Source organism: Neofelis nebulosa, chromosome 8, assembly GCF_028018385.1.
Source record: "Neofelis nebulosa isolate mNeoNeb1 chromosome 8, mNeoNeb1.pri, whole genome shotgun sequence".
NCBI classification, from domain to species: domain Eukaryota; kingdom Metazoa; phylum Chordata; class Mammalia; order Carnivora; family Felidae; genus Neofelis; species Neofelis nebulosa.
This window is the reverse complement of record NC_080789.1, coordinates 58,713,765-58,737,259: the sequence shown is the minus strand read 5'-3', so window position 1 is coordinate 58,737,259 and position 23,495 is coordinate 58,713,765. Positions and strand designations below refer to the sequence as shown.

The window sequence follows — 23,495 nt, the reverse complement described above, 5'->3', positions numbered from 1 at the left end:
GATCTATTCTTGTATCTCCAAGGCTATGGCATGTCTGGCACAGAGTAGGAGCTCACTGTGTCTGTTGAATGACTAAATGAATGAATGTGTAATGTTGCTAAGTAAGGCAAGGATTCTCAAAATCACTGCTTTTTAGAATCATTGAAGAGAGGTTTCACTGTCACCACGAGTGGGCAAATGCCCACTCTTTAAGATTCATTGAATTAGAACCTCTGTAGGGAAGCCTCACACTCATGCATTTATACTACATTTCCCAGCCAATTCTGATACCCATGTTTGGGAGCCTACTTGTAAAGGAGTCAATGAGTCCCTCATCCAAAGGATGAGCCCAGATGAAGTCAGGCTAAAAGGAAGATCCTTTCCAGTTCCAAGGATCTTTAGCCCCAGGGAAATAAAGAGGGCCCACTGAGTGCTGGAGCAACAAGAGGTGAACAGATACCAAATTCAACAAATGCAACAACAGGAGGGGGCACCTCACTCAGTTCCAGAATGTCACGGGAGAAGGAGATACCATGGAGGAGGCAGGTCAGAGGATGAGGGGAGGGTGATTCATCCCAGAGCATGTTTACACACAAAGTCTCATTTAATCCTCACTACATGTTATTTTTTTTTATTGCAAGTGAGGAAACTGAGGCCCAGAGAGACTAATTTGCTAGTTAGCCCAAGAACTGGAACTTGAACTCAGGTCTCTCATCGTTCCAAACCAGGGTGCTTCTCAGTGCTCTCTAGCTCGAATAGGAGTCTTTATATTCCCAAAGAGCCTAATAATGCTAAGTAGGTATTCAGTAGGCACCCAATAAATGGTTGTTGTCTGGAGGACAGGATAAAACACACACACACACACACACACACACACACACACACACACACACACACACACACACACACACACACAAAAGCTTCAGGACAGTGAGGAGGTGGGGCGGCACTGGATCTTTTTTCTTTCAGGCGAGAGCCTCTGACCATGGGCTACACATGGGTAACTGAAGCGGAGGAAGTGGGTAAAAACTACAATTCCCAAGAGACCGTAAAGGTCTCACGCATGCGTAGATCCCTCCCCTTAATTCGGTGGCTTCCCGGGCCGTTCTCGCGCATGCGCTCTAAAATCTGTCGTCTTCCTACCCTTTGCTTCCCCCAGCCAGAGTTGGTGGCTGGACCTCCTGCGACCTCCGGTTGCGATGCTGCCCTTCTCTTTGCTCTGGGCGACTCGGGTAAGAATAGGGCTTCGGAGATTGGGTGACCAATAGAAAGCAAGCTTCCTTCCTACCCTAGTTCCCTTTCACGAACTCTGGGGTTCTCCTGGCTTTTCCACGCACGTGGTTTTAGTCCTCGGGGAGCGGACGTGCAACTAGGGAATCCTTGAGAACTCCTCACCCCAGTGCCCGCGGCGTAACTGGGGCCCCTCCTCATTCCCGCAACCAGACGCCCCAGGGCCTGCGACCGCCCATTTCACGTGGCATTAGGGGCGAGAACCGCACCAGATGCCCCGTGGACCCTGGCGGACGAGTGGGGTTCCTGGCCTGGACGGCGAGCTGAGTCTTTCCTGCCAGCTCTGAGCCATGCAGATGATGCAACCTGGCCCCACTGCTTACATCAGGGGTCCCTCAGCTCTATGGGCTGGAAGGAGGTGGGAAAGTGGGGAGCACAGGACAGGATGTGGGTTTTGGCTTCCCTGCAGGCAGGCTCTCCACCGGTCCCCCTTTTCCCAGAGACTGCTAAAGGTATACTCTGCCACTTCCATTGCTCTGGAAAGCACTTCTGCAGCCTATTGCCTGAACCCGTTCCAACTCAGCCTCCTCTCCCCGAGTGCCATGGAGGCCCTAGGGGAACACCCTTTTGTGCTTGTGGGTTGAGGAGGTTCTGGAACCCCAGTGGACTGCCCCTGAATTCCAAAGACATAGGCTTCCAGAGGGCAGACTTTGCCCCGTGGCTTTGCAGAGTGATTCGTGGGTCGAGGTGGAGGGAAATTCCGAGATGAGGTGAATGGACCGACTCAGAACCACCCCCTGGACATTGACCCCAACCTTGGCTCTAGAACTGGCTTTGGAAGGAGGAGGTGGGGGTGACGAGAATTGGAAAAGGCTGTTTGGACAACTGGCTGCTAGGTTTGGAGCCAGAAAGCCTGATAAGCATGGCTGAGGGTTGTTGGGAGACTATGTGGATGCTTTTTATTTGATCCTGGTTTTTCCTCTCCTAGCCTCTGCAGAGATGGGGTCATCTGGGCAGGATGGCCATACGGTGCCAACACAGTGAGGTGGCCCAGACCCAGACTGGAGAAGCAACCAGGGGCTGGACAGGCCAAGAGAGTCTGTCAGACAGTGACCCTGAGATGTGGGAGCTGCTGCAGAGAGAGAAGGACAGGCAGTGTCGTGGCCTGGAGCTCATTGCCTCAGAGGTGGGGTCTGGGGAGAGGGACCAAGACATGGGCCACAATGGGTGCAGGAAGTAACAGATCATCTTACTGTTGTTTCTACAGATGTACCTTTCAGACTCTGGGCCTTCCTGCTGGGCCTTATCTCCTTGTATCCTCCTCCTCCTCCATTTTAAAAATGTTTATTTATTGGGGGGCGGGAGGAAAAAATAAATAAAAATATTTATTTATTTATTTATTTATTTAGTTAGTTATTTATTTATTTTGAGAGAGAGAGAGAGAGAGAGCGCGCAGAGCAGGGGAGGAGCAGACAGAGAGGGAGACAGAGAATCCCAAGGGAGCCCCGTGCTGTCAGTGCACAGCCTGATGTGGCGTTCAAACTCACAAAAGTGAGAGCACGACCTGAGCCAAAATTAAGAGTCACATGCTTAACCGACTGAGCCACCCAGGTGCCCCATCTTCTTTTTTTAAGTCTATTTATTTTGAGAGAGAGAAAGTGCGAGCCCCTGTGCAAGCAGGAGGGGGCAGAGAGAGGGTGGGAGAAAGAATCGCAAGCAGGCTTCACGCCCATCTCCCAGCTCGGAGCCTGAAGAGGGACTCGATCCCACAAACTGTGAGGTCATGACCTGAGCTGAAATCAAGAGTCAGATGCTTAATTGACTGAGCCACCCAGGTGCCCCTCCTTGTCTTCTTACTGTGCTCTGAAGAAAAGGCAGAGCAATCTGGGTTGTGGCATGGGGACATTAGAGAGCTTCCAAAGCCTTCCGGGGCCCCTGTACTTTAGTCTGGTCCCTTCCCCTTCCCAAGAGGAAAGAGGACCCTAGAAGCACAGGTTCGAATGGACAGGTGGCCCTGCTGGGGACACCTACCACAGCAGCTGGGTTTCTCAGGATGCTTCCTCTGGCCTTTCTTCAGGTCTGACAAGGAACACTGAATGAATAGAGGTTTCTGTAGGGCCTGGCTCCTCCCTGCTGCCCAGGGCTCTGACAGGGTGGGGCTGTGGGGGGGCTCCAGGGAAAGGGGCTCAATACCTTCTGTGACAATCCTCCCCACTCCCCCTCACCCCAGAACTTCTGCAGCCGAGCTGCGCTGGAGGCCTTGGGGTCCTGTCTGAACAACAAGTACTCGGAGGGTTATCCTGGCAAGAGGTGAGGCCTAGGTACCAGAGGGCTGGAGGGCAGCCTCAGGGACGGTGCTCCCAGTTACCCTCCCAGCGTGTCTAGAGGAGTGGCCTTCCCAGCCCTTTGCTGCTGGTTGAGGGGGATGGTGAAACCCTTTCTGGGTGCCCTGATATACCCCCCATCTCATGGCAGATATTATGGAGGAGCAGAGGTAGTGGATGAAATTGAGCTGCTGTGTCAGCGCCGGGCCTTGGAAGCCTTTGACCTGGATCCTGCACAGTGGGGAGTCAATGTCCAGCCATACTCAGGCTCTCCGGCTAATCTGGCGGCCTATACAGCCCTTCTGCAGCCTCATGACCGAATCATGGGGCTGGACTTGCCTGATGGGGGCCAGTGAGTATGGATGCAGTGGGTGCTGGGCGTGGTGGGCAGGATGGGCATGAGAAAGGAGTTTTTATTGAACACCTAGTGTGTGCCACACAGGTGGCACATGCAGGCTTCTCCCTGCCCTGCAAGTCAATGGATGAGGAAGAGAAGATCCCAGTAACCGGTGCTCACCATGGAATGGACTGAGCAGTGAGGGTTGCACATACTAGGAGCAGTGTTCCAGGGACAGAGGCCTTTGGAGCCGGGCAGGAAGGCAGTGGTTAAGTCTGGAAGTTACTCGTTTCTGAAGCTGTCTTATCACTGTCGTCCCTTTCCAGTCTTACTCATGGCTACATGTCTGATGTCAAGCGGATCTCGGCCACATCCATTTTCTTTGAGTCTATGCCCTATAAGTTAAATGTGAGTGCTAGGGCCCTGGTGGCCCTCTCCTGGGGAAAGTGAGGGGCTGGAGTCCTGGGCAGCCTTTAGGGTCAAGGAGGAGAGTGAGCTGCCCTGCTTCTGTCTCAGGGTTTCAGCTTTTTGTTTGTCCATCCAGCCCAAAACTGGCCTCATCGACTATGACCAGCTGGCACTGACCGCTCGGCTTTTCCGACCGCGGCTCATTATAGCTGGTACCAGTGCCTACGCTCGCCTCATTGACTACGCCCGCATGAGAGAGGTTGGTGTAGGGCTGGAACCAGCCACTTCCCAGGGCGGGTGGGGGGATTTTGGAGGGGGGGGCAGCCTTGGGGAGGCCTGTCTGGGCCCTCCCCAGGCTAAGGCCTGTCTCTGTACCTGCCCAGGTGTGTGATGAGGTCAAGGCACACCTCCTGGCAGACATGGCCCACATCAGTGGCCTGGTGGCTGCCAAGGTGATCCCCTCACCTTTCAAGCACGCGGATGTTGTCACCACCACCACTCACAAGACCCTTCGAGGGGCCAGGTCAGTCTCCCCTGAGGTCAGGCCTTGCCCTTCTCTGCCTTCACGCCCTATTCCAGGGGCACTGTTGGGCTGGATCTGAGAAGAATTCGTTCCCATCTGAAACCCTGAAGATTTTTGCCCAGTCTGTGATGACTCTCCTCCTTGTGCGCATGGTGGCAATTCCCCACTAGGGGATTCGGGGGTGGGAGTGAGGGGCTGCTCTCCTTGATTACTGGAGTTCTACATGCTGGCCCAACTGAGGTAGACTGAGAACTCAGTGGGTCCAGGCCAGGCCGTTGCCTCTGCTTTTCTCCTCCCTTATCCTTTCTTTTTAACTTAGATTCTGATCACCTGCCTCCCACACAGGTCAGGACTCATCTTCTACCGGAAGGGGATGCAGGCTGTGGACCCCAAGACCGGCCGGGAGATCCCTTACACATTTGAGGACCGAATCAACTTTGCTGTGTTCCCGTCCCTGCAGGGGGGGCCCCACAACCATGCCATTGCTGCAGTGGCTGTGGCCTTAAAGCAGGTTGGGGAGCCTACTGTTGTGGGGTGGGGAGGGCCCTGGGCTGGAGGCTTAGACCCTGTTCCATGCTAACTCAGTTGCAGCTGATGGAAGGGAAGTGCCCGGATGGGGTCAGGGTTGGGGTCACAACTGTGGTGGAGGTGGAGCAGAAGGGGTATGGCTTGGAGTCACAGGTGCTACTGTCTTGTCTCCAGGCCTGCACCCCCATGTTCCGGGAGTACGCCCTGCAGGTTGTGAAGAATGCTCGGGCCATGGCCGATGCCCTGCTAGAGCGAGGCTACTCGCTCGTGTCTGGTGAGCCAGGGGGGTGGGTGAGAGCCTCTGCAGCCTCAGACAGAGGCCTAGAACTCACCCCTCCCTGCCTACGGTCCTTCCCCTTAGGTGGCACCGACAATCACCTAGTGCTGGTGGACCTGCGGCCCAAGGGCCTGGATGGAGCTCGGGCTGAGCGGGTGCTGGAACTTGTATCCATCACAGCCAACAAGAACACCTGTCCCGGAGACCGAAGTGCCATCACACCTGGGGGCCTGCGGCTTGGTGAGACCTGAGGTTTGAGGAAGGAAGGATGGCTGCCAGGTGGGCTTGGGCTGTGCTCATCCCCTCTGCCTCTCTCCCAGGGGCCCCAGCCTTGACATCTCGACAGTTCCGAGAGGATGACTTCCGGAGAGTTGTAGACTTTATAGATGAAGGGGTCAACATCGGCTTGGAGGTGAAGAGCAAAACTGGTGAGTGGGCAAGACCCTTCCTAGCTAGCCAGTTTACATTCCCTGTCTGTCCCTCCCCCTGGCTGATCTAACTGCCTTCCCTGAAGTTCTGACCACTTTTTTCCTCATCCCCCTCTAGCCAAACTCCAGGATTTCAAATCCTTCCTGCTCAAGGACACAGAAACCAGTCATCGGCTGGCCGACCTCCGGCAACGGGTGGAACAGTTTGCCAGGGCCTTCCCCATGCCTGGTTTTGATGAGCGCTGAGGGCACATGGGAGAGGAGGCCCATAGACTGAAATTTATTCTCCTTCGGTCTGCCTGGGCCAGTGGAGGAGAACGACTATCTTTCAATTTTTTGCTAGGGGAGAGAAAGCCTCCCACTTAGGGGAAGAGCCAGGTATATTCTGGACTTTGTAGCTGAGAAGATTTCTTTTTGTAACAAGACTTAGAAAGAGGAGGCCTGGGGCTTTCTGCCCTGAACTCTTCCATTATCTCAGTGTTCTAGACTCCTTGCTCTTACTTGGAGAGGGGGGAGTTGCCCTTGTGAGCCAGAGGAAGGGGTGGGTAGGCGCCGCCTTTCTGTTTTTAATCTAATAAAATGCTAACCTGCTTTGAGCTCTCCTGTCACTGTGGGAGGGGTCCCCTGGGCCAGGTAGTGACTTGTCTCCCTCAATGTGTCCCTCCCTTTCCTATCACCATCCCCACCACAAGGACCACCCCCCCCCCCCCCCCGCAGCCTTCTTTCTCTGTCCCTGATCAGAGCCGACACCAGACGTGATTAGCAGGCGCAGCAAATTCAATTTGTTAAATGAAATTGTATTTTGCCCACGGCTGCTTCTGTTTGATCCCAGGGGACCGAGGGGAGCAAGGGAGGGGCAGAATGGCAGGGGGAGGCCCAGGTGCGAGGCGGCAGGAGGGGATGCCTGTTGGCGCGGGAGGCAGCGGGCTTGGGCACAAGGAGGAGCGAGGAGGTGCCTCGTGCAGGTCTCGCTGGGCGGCAGGCAACGAGCCCGGTCGAGCCAGAGCAGCGCCGCCCCTGCGCTGGCGCCGGGCGCCTGGGCTAACGTGGGGCCCGCCACGTCACTTGGCACCGAGAGGCCTCCGCTTGCTCTTGGCTCACGTTGGCCACGCTCAACACGTAGCCTGAGCCACACCCTGCAAGGGCTGGGTAGGGGGGCAGAGGGGCTGGCTTGAGCCGTTTGGGTCAACCCGCAGTGTAACTCCTCCCCCTCGTGGGATTCCAGCTGAGGGTCAGAGGCGCTTCCGCTGCTGGGAGCAAGGGAAGGGGGTGGGGAGCTGCCTCCCCTCCTGTGGGAACGAAGCCTGTGTAAGCAGCAGCTGGACGGGGTGGCTAGAGTGGCGCCCTGGGGGCAGGGGGCAGAGAGTGGAAGAAATGAGTCGGCTGGCTGACTGGCTGACGGTGGTTTACTTCTACCTCGCATCCTAGCGAGCTCAAAAGTCCGGCCGGTCCTTCTTCAGCTTCTTATAGTCGGTGGAAACTGCAAGAAACTATAGGAGGGAAAGGGGCAGTGAGTGCCCCAGGCCTCCCTTTGTGGCCTGGGGTGGGGAGGGTGGTCCTGGGACCGAGGATGGATGGAGGGGAAACCCTAGAGCCACCGGGAGATACCTTGTATTGGTCATTGGGGCTCAGGCGGTTCCAGGGCTCCGGGTTGTTCTTTCTGTCCCAGCTACAGAAAGGGAGGGGGATGGTCAGAATTTTCTCTCTGGAAGCTGGGACTCTGATGCCTAAGGTGACACACAGGGTCTCTGCCCCCACCTCAGCACCCCCGTCCTCCCCTGGGGGCCCCATGTCCCAGAGACTGACAGAGGAGGGGGCAAGTTAGCAGGTGCTGAAGAGTGAAACAAGGCTGTCACCACTGTCAGTATGGGGCCAGGTGACGGACTGACAACCCAGCCCAAGGGCCTCCCCCCTGCTCCTTGCCACCCCAGGTTACCAACACCCCCCCCCCACACCCCCCCAGAGCAGAGTGGTGGGAATCAGGCAGAGATCCTGAGAGGGCTGAGGTTTCAGTGATGTGCCTCAAGTACCGATAACGCTGTAGGTGCTCCTGAGGAGCCCCCCACTCCCCACCCCCGCTGCCTTTGGTGGGGCTTTGAGTGTCTGTGCCACCCTAACCCCGAAGACGCCCCTAGCAGCTTGCCCGGCCACACCCCCAGCACTCAGGCGGGGAGGTGGAGGTACCCAAAGGCCGCCCGCCGGCCAGCGCGTCACCATGGCAACCGGGCCGGGAGCTGTGCGGGTTCCGCAGCCCAAAGCGGGTCGAGTCTGGGGCCCCGAGGAGTGAGTGGTCGGGTGGGTGGGAGGGAAGGCCGGGGCCTCCCAGGCCAGGAGCGGGCTCCAGCCCGGAGTTGCCTGGCGGTGCGGACGCAGGTGCGCTGCCTGGGAATCCCTGCTGGGACTGCCCATTCGCACTGTTCCCGAGAGGCCCTCGCCTTCCTACCCTATCTTGCCGCACCCAGGCCCCCTGCTCGCGTCCCAAATCCGGTCTTTACCAGACGTCGGGGCTGCGCAGGGCGAGTCTCAGCAAGTACAGCGCAGCGCTGCCCATTCCCAGACCAATGAAGCCGATCATCGGGATGAGCTGCGGAGAAGACGGAGGGCGCTTTCAGGGTCAGCCCCACTCCCCGCAGTCCCAGTCGCCTCTTGACAGTCTCAGCCAGCACCCGTCCCCACCCCCACCCGGGTCTGGCGCTCCCTCCCTTCTGGGAGAGGGGACCTGGAACCTTCCACACCACATTTCCAGCCTTCGTCTCCCTCACCCCACGGCGAGCCGCTCCGAGGTGGATTCAAGAGACACGGGGCACATTGCCGGGATAGATTGAGGGCACGCTGGAAAAAGCTTAGGAGCAATGGGGGAACCGGGCAAGAGGGAGATTTAGGGGCCGCCAGGGAAGCGAGAGAATTAGGAGTTAGATACAGTGGCTCCGAGGACCCAACTCACCGCGGGATGTCTCTTGATCTGCCGGTAGAAGCGGGCCCCGACACTCGTTCCCGCCATATCGCCTCTCCTGTGTCAGATGTTCCCCAGCGGCTCCGCTCCCTCACTCCTCTTGGGGTCCCGCCCCCGGCTGGGGAGGGGTCAGCCCAGCCCGGCACGGCCCGCTCCGGCAGACTCACCCCGCCCCCACTCATCTCTTCTTCCTCCCGCAGTTCCGAGCTCAGAGCGGGAGAACTCTTGGGGAGCAGAGAGCTTTCTGCTCCTCCACTCCTCCAGATGCCCGCACCCTGGCGCAGAGGACACCCTCATCCCCGGGGCCGGGGGCTGGTCTGAGAGAGACACTTCACAGGCTTTGGCCAAGAGACTGAGGGAGGACCCGGAGGAGGGAAGAGGGACTCACCATGGGACAGGGAGTCAGGCAGACTTGCAAGCGGAGGGCAGGGGGTGGAGTGTTCCTGGGGTGGGGGTGGGGCAGGAGGGGCCAGGGGCCAGTGAGGGCATCTGAAGCACCTCTCTGACACTCCTAGAGCTAGCAGATCCCGAAGGCCCTAGTTCTGTCTCCCTCCACAGTGTAGTGGGAGGAGGAGAGGGACGGACAGACCCACAGCACTAAAGCAGTCCCACCTCCTCTAGTTCTGGGTAGTTCTCCTAGTTGTGTTGTGGTTGGCCTGGAATAGCGTTTGGAGGCCAGGAGAGTGTTTAAACCTTGTTCAGGATAGAATAAGTCAGTTTTCAAAGTTTGGAGGGGGGGGGGGTGGTTGATAGACTTGCTCTGCCTACCTCCAGTAGGGGCCAAGTCGGAGCCACCCAAGGAGTCCACTCTCTGCTCTGGCTGTGATAGGAAGAAAATGGGGTGAGGGAAATAGTCAAGGGGAGACAGAAAAGATGGGTGAAGGAGGAAAGAGAACAAGACACACAGATGGAAGTTCAGAGCCTCCCTTTCTGCAGCCAACTTAGCTATCCGCTAGGCTGTTAGGGTGGCAAAGCTCACTGCCACCGTCTTTGGGGAATTGGGGTCATAGGGACCCAGGCGCCTAGTCCTAACCACCTCTCCTCACTGCCAAGCTAACTTCCATCCTCCCACCCTCCTCCCTCCCGCCCCGCAGCCAAATCCGGCAGAGCTCCCCGACTTCTCCCCTCCAGAGCCCTTCTCCCCTCCAGGGCTCTGGACAGGGGCGAGTTGTGCACCCACCTCTGGGGGGTGGGGTACAGGGAAGGAAGCGACCCTTCCTGGGCCCCCACCCCTTTCCCGGCGCTGATACCTCCCCCGCCCCCTGCGCTGACAAGCGCGGCTGTAATTAGGCTGCGGGGTCCCCGGCTCTCCGCCTCCCTCCGGCGGATAATGAGATAAAGTGTCAGAGACACGGCGAGAACAAAGAGACAGAGACTCGCTGCGATGTGTGTTGGAGGGGGGGGGGGGGACGCGGAGGAGGGGAACTGACGGGATGTCAGAACCTGGAGCAGCACAGAGCCTGGCCCTCCCAGAGCATCTGCACCTCCAGGGCCGGGCCAGGGAGTGGAGTGTCCTGTCACTCGTGCCCCCCAGCCCTCCAGTCTCCGGGACTAAAAATCAATCCTGGAGCTTGATCTCCAGGGGCAGCACATCTGGGCTGTACATCTGGCTCTGTGTGGCACAGCTGGGGCGCCAGGACGCCAACAGGGACGTCCGGCCCCTGCGCCACGCCCCTTTGCTTCTCGGGGCCTCACCCACGCTCCCGCACCATTTCTTGCGAGTTTTGGTGACCAGAGTCTAGCGCGTTCCGGACTCTCTGCCCCGCCGCTTTCCTAGACACGCCGCTGTTCCTCCTGCCGTGGGCCTCCACCCCCACTTTCCAAGCGCCTTATTACCTTATTATTGCTTCTGCTCTGGCCCTGCCAGGGCTCTTTGACCCTGCACCCGTTTCTGGTGCCAGTCTCTGACCCCTGGTCTGAGACCCTACTTCTTAGCCCCCTCCCATTTCTGGATCGTGATCTGTGCGGCCGAGCTGGGACTCAGAACTCCGTGAGTTCCGGATCCCTTGTCTCCCCACCTTCCCGCACTTTCCCATCAGAAGGACTCAGGCCATGCTGATCGAGCTGGGTGAGGAACCGCAGAAGTCATTAGCTGCGGATTAGGCGTGGCCTGGGGCGTGCGGGGGTCCCGTGGGGACCAGGTTCTGAACGCGAAATCGCGCCAGGACACTAATCCGCCGGCTGGCTGCACCGCTTGTCAAAAGCAGCTAGGCTGGGCGGAGCGAGCTGGCTGCTGGGGCTAAGGGCGCGGGGCGCCCCCTGGAGGTTGAGCTGCTCCCAAGCTCTCAGGGGAGGTGCCTCGGGCGCCCCCTATCGGGTCGCGCAGGCTCTGCGCCCCACCGCTTTCGGGCAGGTTAAGTCAGTGCCTGGAGTGTCCGTCCACGTCCCGCCTGAGGCTCCTGCTACTCCCGCCGCCAAGGCACTGGGTCCCGCAGTCTCCCCTCTTCTGGTGTGAGGCGGGGTCAGGGGCAGGTGCGGAGACAGAATGGTCCATCTCCCACCTCGCCAGCTATGGGTGGCACCACGGGTTCAGGCTGGTCCCTCTTGCGCAGCTGGTCCGCTCCAGACCCCAATGCTGGGGCCCTGCCCTAAGACTGCCCTCTGCCTTCTGACCCTGCCTACCCCAGTCTCTGACTGCCCTTCTTTCTGCCTCTTTATTCTTCAGGCCCTAACTCTGTCTCTCTGTGTCTGTCTCTGTGTATGTCTGTCTGTGTCTCTCTGTTCCTTATCATTCTGGCTGTGTCTGTCTGTCTCTCCCTTCGCAGCTCTCTCTACCAGGCTTTGTCCTTCTGCATCTGTTTCTGTGTCTCTCTGTGTTTGTCTCTCCTTCCCTCTACATCTCTCTACCCTCTGCATCTCTCTTTACAAATGCCTGTCTGTCTCTGTCTCTCTTTCTCCCCTTTCCCATCCCCCAGTTCTATTACTATTCTCTGGCTTGCTGCCCCTGGGGGGCTGCAGCAGTCCAACGAGACAGCCTGGAGACACCTCAGGGCACTGCCCGGGGTCCACTTCCCGGTCACCTCCACATGCCCGTCACCTCTGCGCGGCCTCCTGTCTTCCCTCTGCAGCTGTGGGGCGTGGAAGGGGCGCCCGGGGAGGGAAGACACAGGGCCCAGCATCTGCTCGGGAGCCCCCGAGCCCCTGACCCCCTCTGCCGCTATTAAGGGCGCCGGGTCCCGAGGCTCCGAGAGATGATCATGATTGCATCAGCCAGACAGCCGCGGAGCCGGGAGCCGCGCGGCGAGCGAACGAGCGAGACAAAGACGCCCGCGCCATCTGTTTATGCAAAGCGCTCTCCGCCGGGGACCCCGGCGTCCCGGTGCCTGGCCCGGCTCGGGGCACAGGGTCAGGAGCCCGCTCCTGCCCGGCGCCCCCGCCGCGCCGCGGCTCCCCCCTCCCCAGCACCCAGAGGGGCCGCGGGGCGAGCGGAACGGAGGGGGGCGGGGGTGTTGATGTGATTGGAGCGGACGCGGCTGTTTCTTCAATAATGGATGGAGATGATGCGGACGGCGGAGCCAAGCCCGCCCGGAGAGGAGAGAGGAATAGAAATGGGGAGAGGAAGGGGCGGGTGTGGGAGACTCACCCAGGCGCGCGCGCGAGCGCGCGCACACACACACACACACACACACACACACACACAGAGGAGCGAGCGTGCGTCACACTGTCATTCGAATACACTGTCGCGCGGCTCACACCCAGGCACACGCCCACGCACTGTCACGGAGATACACACACCTGCAGGCGGAGACGCCAGAGCAATACACACTCACCGGTGGATCATCCTGATTTTCACACATACACAGTCCTGCAGGCAGAGACACGCGGAAATGCCCACACCGGGGCACACCCAGGCGTGAAGATCGCACAGACACACAGACATGCCAGAGCACGTATGCACACCTAGACACCCAGGGGCTAAGCCAGACAAAAATTATAGAGGTTGAGTGGGAGCAGAACAGGGACAAGACTGACAAATACATACTTAGGGCCACGGACACACACCAGGGGCACACATACCAACAACATACGCTACACCTCGTGCTCTGATATACACACCTCACACGCTCGGGTCACAGGCGCGTGCACACACACACCAGAGGCATAAACACCCATAATCTCCAGGGACACAGACCACTACCAACCCCCACACGTTCAGAGGTTCCCACCCACACATATACAGGAGCTGCTGTCTGTGCCCTCCCATGGAAGAGTATGGCAGAGAGGTCGCTGGAGTACCAGGAGCAGGCCTTGTTAGCCTAGCCACATAATGAGGTGTTGGTTACAGGAAGTGCCCGGGGCTGTGGACCCTGCTCCCCTGCTTGACTGACTGCCAGTTTCTTTCCTTGGCCCCTAGGGTGGGTGGTGCACACCTTGGGCCACTCTGACAACAGCCAATCCAGCCAGTCCCAACCCCAGTACTTGGGGAGAGGAGGGGGAGCTACAGAAGGACATAGGGACTCCCAGGATGCCCCACACAGCCGCGAGGCAGGCGTGGAAAAGAGGGTCACTCTGTATTCCCCCTCATTCCCCGGTACTGCTCAATCTTCCCACTGTAAGGGGCATTTTCTTTGCCGAGAGCAGGGGGCACTGCGGCGGAGTAGGGTGCGTGCTGTGTCCGGGACCCTGGTAACCCGGCCCCTCCTCCGGTCTGTTTTCAATTCAGTCCGTTCCTTGGCCCAGACTTATGACCTTTGCTGCGTGTGGCAACATCATCCATCACCTAGGTGGCCGTTTGCCGGGTGAGGGGTGTGTGGGCTCACAGAGGGTCGCTGTCGCTTCCGCCTCCCTCATATGAGTCCTACTATCCGCTGGCAGGCCTGGGCTCAACGGCGGGCAAATACTTGGGGGGAGGGTGTGATCATGGGGGCTCGGTCGCGATACTGGGCCTATGTCCCCACCCCTGGCACCCCAAGAACCCATCCTTCGAGCTTGGCACAGCCGGCCTCCCCGCCTCTCCCGCCCTCCCTCTCTCGGGCCCTTTGCTTAATTTCCTATTAACTGCTGATAAATCCAATTAAACCGCCGCTCTAATTAGGGACAGCTGCCGACTCCACGAGGCGGAGGAGGGGGTGCCCCCCGAGTGTAGAGGGGGGAGAACAGCAGCTCTTTCTGCTTCTCGGCACCCCCACACCAGCATCGCCGCCCAATGAGCCAGTAAATTGGTTTTGCTTCAGCATTGTGTGTGTGGGGGGGCCCTCTCGAGGATTTCGGGGGATCTAGGTTTGAGTCGCCCATATCTCTTGATAAAGAGATACGACCCGAGACCTAGCCTCCCAGCACCGGGACCTCCCCCCCACTTCCACCACTCCTTTCTTGGTAGGCGTATCCCGAGGAGGGATGGGGGCAAAAGGCTTGATCTGTGTGTGGTGGTGGAGGCGGATGCCTGAGATCTGCTTTTATTCCAGCCCGAGCGTGGTTACGGGGGGGTGGGGGGGGGTGGGGGGGGGCTGCCTGAGTCTTTCTTTATGACCCCGCTGCCGCCCCCAGGCGTCCGGGACAGTCAAGGGCAAAGGGAACAGGAAACTGAACCAGGTTCTGCATTGAGTTTTCCTATGTGCTTCCCTACCCCCACTCTGGAAGGAAGGGGGGCGAGTCCGTCCCGGGCCCTTCTCTTCCCCAGCCCAGCTGAGCCTCTGCCCTCCCCCCGCCAGCAGCAGATGGTGCCCGGGCTCCCGCTGCCAACCTTGCTAGGCGGTGCCAACCTCAGGCCTGGCAGACAACGGGCAGAAGAGGATCTCCTTGACTGGCGGGGATGACCCTCCCCCACCCGCCATCAAGCTCCAGACCCTCGGCCTGCCCTACTCCAGGGACCACCTCAGGCTGCCTCTCACTGGTCCGCTCCCAGGTCCCCAAACTCCTCGTATCCTTCAGCTCCCTTCCCCACACCTTCCCGCTCCCCGCCACCTGCCACTCTGACCGGGGCCGGCACATTTGCATATTTGCATATGCAAACAATAACATTTGCATACGGCGCGCCGCAGGGGGGGTCCCCGCGTGAGCCGGTTTGCTGTCTGCCCCGCGCCCTCTCACTCGGTACCTGTCGCAAAGGGCTGGGGCGGGGGCCGCGCGGGAGGGGTTAGGCCCCCCGGCCTCGCTCGCTCGGTTCCCAGAGGACTTGAGGAAGTGTTGTCATGGAGACGGCACGCACCCCACCCCCTCCCAGGCCCAGGGTCTCCGGCATGGTGTCTCAGGTTCTCTCCTTCCGCCCCCCTTCCCCCGCCCAGTCCCTTGCTCTCCAACCAAGATCTTGCATCGCCCCCTGGCGGCCTAGCTCGGCACTGAGCCAGGTTCCGAAATGTGAGGGGGGCTGCCCGCGGCTAACTCGCCTAGAGGTAGGGGGACCTACCCTGCAGCCAGATCTTTCTCCTAGCCGCCAGGACGCGGGGGTGGTGACTCTAGTCCGGCTCCCCTTTCTTCGCTGACAACAGAGGCCTCGCCTGGCGGACGCACCTGTCTCCCCACCTCCCACCAGCCTCAGCCCAGGTGGATGTCGGGTTACCCGATGATAGTGAGGTGAGACAGCTGGGGAGGATTCTCCAACGCTTCGTAGGTCCTCTCCTCCTTCTCCCCTCAGCCCCCAGTTAAAGAACAAACTTTTCTAACTTTTTTCAAAACTTTAATACATTCGCAACATTCGACAGTTCGCCTCCCACACCCCCAGGGCGCCTCCTAGTGGAGACGCGTTCTTTTTCCAGCTCTCAACGGCTGGGCCTGAGGAGTTGCAGGTGAGGCCGTTCTGGGTACCAGGTATCCAAGGCCCTAGGCCGGGGGAGAGGGGGGGCGGGAACCAGTCCCTTCCCAGAAGGCCCGTCACGCTCTGGCGGGCCTTCCCACCCCTCCCCCCTTCCAGCATAGTTGCTTTCGCCCCTTTCCTCCCTAGCCTCCACTGGGCCTGCCCAGAATGGGGCATGGGTATCTTCGGTCAGCAGGCGCCTGCACGCCTAAATCTCCTCCAGGAAGTCGGTGGGGAACAGCCCCACCTTGCGGCCGGTGTAGACCTTGACGTAGCCGCCGGCTTCATCTCCTTTCTGCACCACTATCTGAAGTATTAAAGGTTTAGAGAGGAGAGGAATCAAGGGAAAAGGTAGAAGAGGAGAGCAGGGGAGCCCGGATTTATGAAGGCCTATCCTAGCCCCGTTAACGGGTTAAGATCTGAAAGGACTGTGGTTTGCCGAGGAATCTTGGGGCCTGAGGTTGGATGGGGCACCAGAGCTACCTGGTCCTTCTTGAGAGTGATCTGCCCTATTTCGCGGTTTCCCACGAAGGATCTCGTTACGCGGTGCACACGCTCTCCAGACCGGACCCGAATGATGAAGTTTGGAGGGAAAAATCCAACCTTTTCCCCTATTTTCCCCTGGAGGAGATGGGAGGGAGAATCAGTCTCTCAATCTCAGATTCTAAACTCAACCCATGTCCCACTCTAGCCTCTGCCATTTCTCTTACCCGCCACCATTCCTCATTGGAGTCATCAATGACTGTGATCTTCTCTCCAGGCCTGGAAGAGGAAGGGAGAGGCCTCTGAGAGTTAGGGAGCTTACTTATATATCTGGCTCCGGTCCAGCCCCAACAGGCTCTAAGCCCCTGATACCCCCTTTCCTTTCCCATAAGGAGATGAACTCTCCCCTCTCCACTCTCAGTACTCCCACCCCTATCCCCGCCCCCCCCCCCCCCCCCATCCCAGTCTAAGGCCTCTCACGGGAAATCCAGATCGTCCTTCTCCAGGGCTTTGAACCGATAGAGAGCCACAAAGTAATGAGACTGCTGGAAGCCAGGCTGCTTGTGCTGGGGGTGAAAGGAGGTGATGAGTCTCTGGGCTCCTCTGTCCCACACTGAGGGGCAGGAGTCCAAGGCAGGGGCATTGTGCAGACACACTACATTCCAACTCTCTTCCACCTCCTTGAACTGAGAGGATTCTGGGGTGTGTGTGTGTGTGTGTGTGTGTGTGTGTGTGTGCGCGCGCATGCGTGCGCACGCGCGTGCATGGTGAAGGCAGGTTAAGGGTGATGGGAACCCATGGAGTAAGTGTGAACTTCTGTGGAGGCCATGAGTGGTGTCAGACCTGGGTTGGGGAGAGGACTGGGGTTCCTGCAGGGAAAAAGGATTCTCACTTTGTCATCAGGTGTCTTCTTTTCAGCCTTCTTATCCCCTTCAGGGTTTCCTGGGATGGGAAACACCAAAATTGTCTCTAGTTCCTGGAGGGTAACCCTCATTCTTTTACCCTTCTGTTGCAGAACCTCTTTTTTTTTTTTTAATTAAAATTAAGTTTATTTATTGAGTGGGGGGGGGGCAGAGAGAGAGAGAGAGAGAATCCCAAGTAGGCTCTGCACTGTCAAACCCACGAACCATGAGATCATGACCTGAGCCAAAGTTGGACCCTTAGCCAACTGAGCCATCCAGGTGCCCCGTGCAGAGCCTCTTTTATCTCCCAATCTGCCATGCCCTTTGGCCCTCCATCCCCTGTTACCCAGCCAAGTCCCTGACCCTACTCCATCTCTATGGATGGAGGTGGGTGACACTCACCATCCTGGGGTTTGCCTCCCTCTGGTCTGGCAGACTCTGGCTCCTCTTCCATCATGGCTGCTAGAGGCTGGAGGGGGTACCAGAGTTAGGAAGATGCTCTCTTGGGAACCCATGCTTGCCCTGGCTCTCCAGCCGGGCCAGAGAACTATAGAATAACAGCATCTCAGTGTTGGAAGGAGCCTTGGAAGGAAATACCTGGTTCAACCACCAGCCTAATGCCCAGGCTTCCTGAAAACTTTCTGGCAGGTGGACCATCCACCTTGTGCTTGAATGTAGCTAATGACAAGGAGCTCACTACCTTACAAAGTAAGTTCATGCAATTTGAGGGCAATTCCCTAAATTAAAGCTATGTCAATCTCCCTGTAACTTTTAGTAAATTGGTACTGATTTGGCCTCTGGAGCAATATGGAACAAACATAGTCCCCTTAAAGGTCTGAGGGTAGCTGGTAAGTACTTCCTGCATTTTCTTCTCTAATCAGTTCCTTCAAATCACCCCCTCCCCCATGATCCTGATTCCAGGTTTTTTACTATAAAGTCCGCTCCTAAAAATACTCCAGTGTGTAAGAGAAAAATGGGCAGCACAGTTTTTCTAATTCCCTTAAGAGAACCTGAGTGTGCTTGCCTTTCTGGAAGCAGTCAAATCATATTGCTAGTGCCTTGTAAGTCATAGTTCATTCCACAGAAATCTCTTACACCCAACCTCCATATCAACTACTCTGAGGCTAATCCCTAGTTCTGTTTTTGTGCAGTTGATTTTTTTTGATCCAACAACAGACATGTGCATTTTTCCTGACAAAATTTCAAATTATTGGTTTTGGGCTTTTCTTCTAGTCTGTAACATTTTTAAATATACTGTTCAGCATATAAGTTTTCCCTCCGAGGTTTCCCACAAACTTAAGGGATAATACCATTTGCATCAGTGAGAAAAATAGCCACAGGTGAGGACTGAGGACCAAATCATGCTTTTAAGGTATCAGAAATCTCCCTCTAGCCAGACACTCCCTAAAGGACCTAGATCCTTTGGGCATCGTCATTCATCCAGTTTTAGGACCCCATCTAACTGCTATCCACATCAGTCCATCCTGGTTGTCCAGAAAGATACAAGGATATGCTAACAAATTCTTTGGCAAACTCAAGGCAAGTCTACGGCATTACCAGTCTAGTAATCCTATTACAGAAGGAAATGAAGTTGCTTTTGGCCACTGGTCTTGAGCATCAGTTTCCTCAACTGTAAGATAAATGAGTCAGGCAAGACGATGTTCATGGACTCTTCGTGGATTTTCATGGACCCTTCACGGCTCTAGAATTCTGATTACTTGGCATGATAAGTTTTCTTCCCCAAATCCAAAAAGCGTAGCTCTTGCCTCTGTTGTCCAGCAATGCTAGGAGCCTGGGGCCTAGCCTTCAGTTGGTTCTGGCGCTTAATCTGACAGTTTCAGAAGGGAGTTTCTGAAGAACATATACACTATGGCAGTTCTCAACCAGAGGCCCTCTAAGATTGCATGCAAAAAATTTGTCTGTTGCAATTTTAGGGGAAGAGAATCCCTAGCTTCTGTTGGTTTTCCAGAGAGGAGACAGGACCTGTTCCATGGAATCTCTTGAGGGGACCTCAGGAGGAAGGTATGGTGCTCACATTTTTCTTATCTGCCTGTCCCTTCTTCCGTTCCTTGTTTGCCATGATCACCCCAGTGCGCAGGGTTTCAAACACAGGATCATTGTGATTGGCAGCAGCTAGTAGGAAGGGAAGAATGAAGCCATTACTGGGGAAGCAGAGAAAGGCTTGGAGGAAAGAGAGACCTCCTAGGTAAGGGAGAGGCGGGATGGAGCATACAGATACATGTGTGCATGTGTGCGTGCATGTAGGATTAGGGAAGGGCCAGCTGGGCATACCTAGGTCATCAATCTATAAAGCGCTCTAAAAACATCACTGGAAATGTAATGTGATGGAGAAAAATACTTACCAGCACTCCTTCCGGGCAGAGCATTCTATGATGATGGAAAGACAACTTTGCTAACAAGTTGCTTGGGAGCTGGGAATGCTCACAATTACTATTCTCCTTCTAAGGAGAGTGGTCCTTTAACTGCTGGCTTTTGTTCCGCTGAGTGGCATGTGCAAGCTGGGGTGCTGCCACCAGTGGGTTCTTCTTTTTTCCACCCATGCTCCTCACACAGTTCAGCCTCTCCTCCAAATAAATGTTGAGCAAATTGGCAACGAATATGTTTGTAAGAGTTGCCAAGTTATGAATCTGCCCAGGGTGCCCACAGCTCTTGGTCTAGCCCTGAGACTGGTATTATTCTGTAACAAGGATGAAGATGGTCCAGAATCCTTGTTCTTGCTTAGAAATGGCTTTACATATGAAGAGCACCGATTTTGCAGCTAGGCAGATGAAGGTTTCAGTCTTGGCTTTGTCTCCTGCTAGCTGTGTGGAGCCCTAGCTTAATCTCCTCTCTCTCGGCTCTAGCACAGGAATATGGACTCTGTATTCAAGATGGCTAAAATATTAGGTTGAGAAAGAACCATGGGAAGTAGACTCTTTCTGTTTCAGAATTTGGCTTCCAAATCTAGAGGTGGTGCCGGGACCACCTCTAGGCTTCCCCTTTCCCTTGGGTCCCCCTGAAGCACTTACAGAGATCTTTGACACAAGCGTACTGCTGGTTGCTGTAGAGTGGGGAGCTATAGGCCCGATGAAAACCAGGGGGCTGTAGGATGGGATGGGAGAAAGCATTAGAGACAGCAAAGTAGGGCCCAGAACCCCATCTCTCCCATGAGTGCAACTTCTTCTTAGAATAAGAGATGGGCTGAGAAAGAAAAACCAGGGAAATGGATATGACGACTTGGGAGGGACTAGACGGGGGGAGCTGGCAACATGTCCCCTCCCTTCCGCTTCCTCGCTCCCCAGAGCCTACTCACGATCTTGCCGAAGCATCTTTGCATCTCCACATAGGACTGACAGTGTTCGTGGATGTTAGTTTTGCAGTTCTTACAGCGAAGCCCAAATTTGTTGTTGACTTAGGAGAGGGAAGAACATGTGGGTGAGGTTCCTGATCTCCCCTTCCCTTTGTACCAGCGCTGCTACTCTAGCTCTCAGGTCCCTTTTCTGTCTAGGACCCGACACTCTCAGTCTCTAATGTGTTTTCCTCAAGCCACCTCTTGCCATAGCCTGTCAGCTACACGCTCCTCTCCTGAGCCCTTTCCCCCGCCTCCTGCCTTCCACATCACGCTCTCTCCACTTCCCTTCGTGACTCACGCACAATCATCCGGGCACAGACATCACAGAACTTGGGCTTCTTGAAGAAGTGATCTTTGAATTTGTGAGGCTTATCATTGACAAGCTTAGGAGGTTCTGGGGGTGGTTCCTCCTCCTCCTCCTCTTCTTCTTCCTCTTCCTCATAGATGTAGTAGATGGGCCCACCCCCAGCTCCCACTGCCTCCCCATTGGCCTGGGGCTCTGGGGGAAGCTCCATCTCCTTCGTCCCAGGAGACTCCTTCCTGAATAACTGCTTCAGCCGCTGTAGCTGAGGGAGGCAGGGGAGTGGGGAGGGGAGGAAACCCAAAGTTAAAAGAACTGTCATGCTCTCTAGAGCAGGTAAGGCTGAAGCTAAGCATTTTTCTAGCCTGGGCAAGGGGGCACACCCCAGGACTAGGAGTACTGGGGGCTGTAGGTGCTGGCTGGCGTTCTGCCAATAAAGGAGTCATGAACAAGTGAGATCAATTCAAGCATTCTTCAAGGGCTGCAGTGGGTTCCCAGCTTCCCGCACCCGGTGGTTGGAGGCCCAGACTCACCCCACTTTGCCGAGTCTCTGCTGGGGAGGAGGGCTTGGGGGACTCCAGCACCTCCTTTTCTGTCATCCTGCAAGAGGTTGGACCCACTATGGAATCTGATCCCTGACTGCCATTCTTCCTTTCCTAATTCCTGTCCCTCACTGTGTGTGTGTGTGTGTGTGTGGGGGGGGGGGGCGGTCCTTGAAAGGGAGACTTTGGGGGACTTTGGTTAAACAGAAATCCTTTGACAGACTTATGAGCAGAAAGATTCCATGGAGGTCCAGAGAAAAGTGCAACAGACAAAAGAGTTTCCCCGCCAGTTCCTCAAACAGCTAGATACCCATCCTTTCCACCCGGAGGCGCAACCCGAATTTATAGCCCCAACACGGTGCTCAAAGCTGCATGGTTCAGGGATTTTCCTACAGTTTGTTTCTCCTGGGAATCTGTGGGCAACCGAGATATGACACACACCTTCCCAGAACCCCCTTTCTTCAAGAGGCTTAATAGTGGGTCCAGAAGCATGCCTGGAGGGATGGGCTGGGGACATTTGCTCTCCCCTACCCCTTTCTTGAGTCCCTGGGGCCCAGGGCCTAGTTCCCAGCCTGCCTCAGTCCTCAGCTATTTTAAGTTTTCAGAGTAATATGAGCCTTTCCTTCCCTTACTACTCCATTCTCTTGACCCCACCCCCACCCCACCCTCCAATCCTAGCTCTTGTCCTGGAGTAGAGTAATAATTTCACTCCTAAAACCCTAACTACTCACAGGCAAGAGAGAAACGAAGACGTTGAATAGACTACAGATTGGGGAAGCTGCAGGGAGCAGTGCTGGAAATGGACGGGGGATGAAGAGGCAACTTACGTTTGGGATTCCCTAAGTCAGTCCACAGTCTGTGGAGGAAAGAGGGAGCCCCTGGGGTCTTGATGGTGGTGCTGGGGGACGACTGGTCCTCTTCCTTGGGGGCTAAGCCCCCCCAGTACCCTCTGTACTCACAGCGGCTACCCAGACGTTATTTGTAGACCTCCTAGTCTCTCGCCTTGGTGTCAGAGCTGAAATGACAGGGCTGGAGGAAAGTGGACAGCTGAGCGCCACAGCTGACACAGAGAAATTGGACACGGGGAGGTCTGGGCTGGGCTGGACCCTGACTCCTCCCATCCCCCAAAGCCACTGTGTCCTGGTTTTTCATCTACCGTGTACAGGTCAGTTCTGGCTAAATTCAAGGAAGGGCAGTGTCTTTTCAGGCTGCATACTCACTTAGGTGACTTTGGATGACTGAACGTAAAGATGAAATTATAAACAGCCTTCCCCGAGGTCCAAACACCTCTCCGAGTCTACCTGCCCCAAACCTACTTGAGGAACTAGCTTTTGATTTTTTTCAGCCACTGTCTTCCTGTGGTCATGTTTTTACACCCTCAAGCATTGATCTAGCCTCAAACCTTTAGGAAGTAAAGGCTGGAAACTGGTGAGAAAGGAGACTTTGAATTCTCAGAGGTCGCCTGTCAGCCAGACTAGATTGCATTCTTTATCCATCGGTGGTTGGAGGGGTACCTTGCTGCCATCCTGAAAGGGAGTGTAGACCATGCATAGTACTGCTTTATTCTCTCCAGTGCCCCCTGAGACATCCTTCCCCCATTCTAAAACCTTATCCCCTGGGTGAAGTGATGGGACTTCTCTGAGCTACTGAAAAAAGCCAGGATGGGACTTCCACCTGAGGGGCTGTGGGAGAGTAAGGGTCTAATGGTCAGGTAGAGATGGTCTCGTTAACACTGGACAGAAGGCCAAAGCTACCACACAGGGTTTTGTCCTCCTCTGTAAGCAACGTCTGCTTCTGCTTCTCCATGAGGACTGTAAACTTTTGGAGGTAGGACAGCCAAGCCCCACACTTCCTAAATCATTTTGATTCCCTGATTCCACTTCCCTCATCTGATGCTCCGGTATAGGAGCTTATGGGTCAATGAGATATCTGATATTCTTGTCTCACAGGGCTGCGGCCTTCTCCTACTCTGGGTTGTGACATGGCTGAAAGAGGAGTTACTCCTCGGATCTCAAAGGAGGGCCATTTGGAGGTGGTCATGTAGTGCTGCTTTATCCCTTGTATCTGTAAGAAGTAAAGGATTACGTCGGAGGTTGGGTCAGACAAGCCTCAGAGGAGCCTGGCTAGAGATACTGCTACCCAGACCCAAGCGATTTCCAGGGTAATGTACTTTGTCATTTCTGTCACTGCTCTTT

At 56.1% G+C, this 23,495-nt stretch overlaps 3 protein-coding genes across 4 annotated transcripts; 1 reads left to right on the top strand and 2 right to left on the bottom strand.

The window, feature by feature from the left end:
• Nucleotides 1-1,080: 1,080 nt before the first annotated feature.
• On the top strand, nucleotides 1,081-6,625 carry SHMT2 (serine hydroxymethyltransferase 2). The gene is made up of 12 exons (XM_058742303.1): nucleotides 1,081-1,211; nucleotides 2,198-2,395; nucleotides 3,440-3,519; nucleotides 3,685-3,885; nucleotides 4,197-4,278; nucleotides 4,415-4,537; nucleotides 4,662-4,801; nucleotides 5,147-5,312; nucleotides 5,504-5,603; nucleotides 5,691-5,846; nucleotides 5,927-6,034; nucleotides 6,153-6,625. Exons 1-12 carry the CDS (start codon nucleotides 1,179-1,181, stop codon nucleotides 6,278-6,280), a joined length of 1,515 nt encoding a protein of 504 aa, XP_058598286.1. The 5' UTR covers nucleotides 1,081-1,178; the 3' UTR covers nucleotides 6,281-6,625.
• Nucleotides 6,626-6,810: 185 nt separating this feature from the next.
• NDUFA4L2 (NDUFA4 mitochondrial complex associated like 2) lies at nucleotides 6,811-9,210 on the bottom strand. Its single transcript, XM_058742302.1, has 4 exons — nucleotides 8,979-9,210; nucleotides 8,530-8,618; nucleotides 7,643-7,703; nucleotides 6,811-7,524 (listed from the first exon to the last, which is right to left on the bottom strand). Exons 1-4 carry the CDS (start codon nucleotides 9,033-9,035, stop codon nucleotides 7,468-7,470), a joined length of 264 nt encoding a protein of 87 aa, XP_058598285.1. The 5' UTR covers nucleotides 9,036-9,210; the 3' UTR covers nucleotides 6,811-7,467.
• A 6,371-nt stretch (nucleotides 9,211-15,581) lies between these two features.
• STAC3 (SH3 and cysteine rich domain 3) lies at nucleotides 15,582-22,359 on the bottom strand. Of its 2 annotated transcripts, XM_058742299.1 has the most exons (12): nucleotides 22,128-22,359; nucleotides 21,292-21,358; nucleotides 20,756-21,023; nucleotides 20,419-20,516; nucleotides 20,135-20,207; nucleotides 19,141-19,238; nucleotides 17,508-17,574; nucleotides 17,096-17,145; nucleotides 16,684-16,769; nucleotides 16,431-16,482; nucleotides 16,204-16,341; nucleotides 15,582-16,027 (listed from the first exon to the last, which is right to left on the bottom strand). In XM_058742299.1, exons 2-12 carry the CDS (start codon nucleotides 21,355-21,357, stop codon nucleotides 15,929-15,931), a joined length of 1,095 nt encoding a protein of 364 aa, XP_058598282.1. In that variant the 5' UTR covers nucleotide 21,358; nucleotides 22,128-22,359; the 3' UTR covers nucleotides 15,582-15,928. The 2 variants fall into 2 exon arrangements, with proteins under 2 accessions (XP_058598282.1, XP_058598283.1); XM_058742300.1 differs by lacking the exons at nucleotides 20,135-20,207; nucleotides 20,419-20,516; nucleotides 20,756-21,023; nucleotides 21,292-21,358; nucleotides 22,128-22,359 and adding an exon at nucleotides 19,469-19,684.
• Nucleotides 22,360-23,495: the final 1,136 nt, after the last annotated feature.

Excerpts from the sequence above, each read along its gene's own strand:
- SHMT2 (XM_058742303.1), top strand. The coding sequence starts at position 1,179 with ATGCTGCCCTTCTCTTTGCTCTGGGCGACTCGG. Across the intron at positions 4,538-4,661 it reads ACTACGCCCGCATGAGAGAG|GTGTGTGATGAGGTCAAGGC; the intron begins GTTGGTGTAGGG and ends GTACCTGCCCAG. Across the intron at positions 6,035-6,152 it reads GGAGGTGAAGAGCAAAACTG|CCAAACTCCAGGATTTCAAA; the intron begins GTGAGTGGGCAA and ends ATCCCCCTCTAG.
- NDUFA4L2 (XM_058742302.1), bottom strand. The coding sequence starts at position 9,035 with ATGGCGGGAACGAGTGTCGGGGCCCGCTTCTACCGGCAGATCAAGAGA. Across the intron at positions 8,619-8,978 it reads AGATCAAGAGACATCCCGCG|CTCATCCCGATGATCGGCTT; the intron begins GTGAGTTGGGTC and ends TCTTCTCCGCAG. Across the intron at positions 7,525-7,642 it reads GCCCCAATGACCAATACAAG|TTTCTTGCAGTTTCCACCGA; the intron begins GTATCTCCCGGT and ends TCCCTCCTATAG.
- STAC3 (XM_058742299.1), bottom strand. The coding sequence starts at position 21,357 with ATGACAGAAAAGGAGGTGCTGGAGTCCCCCAAGCCCTCCTCCCCAGCA. Across the intron at positions 20,208-20,418 it reads AAAGATGCTTCGGCAAGATC|CCCCCTGGTTTTCATCGGGC; the intron begins GTGAGTAGGCTC and ends CCCATCCTACAG. Across the intron at positions 19,239-20,134 it reads CGCTTGTGTCAAAGATCTCT|CTGCTGCCAATCACAATGAT; the intron begins GTAAGTGCTTCA and ends CCTTCCTACTAG.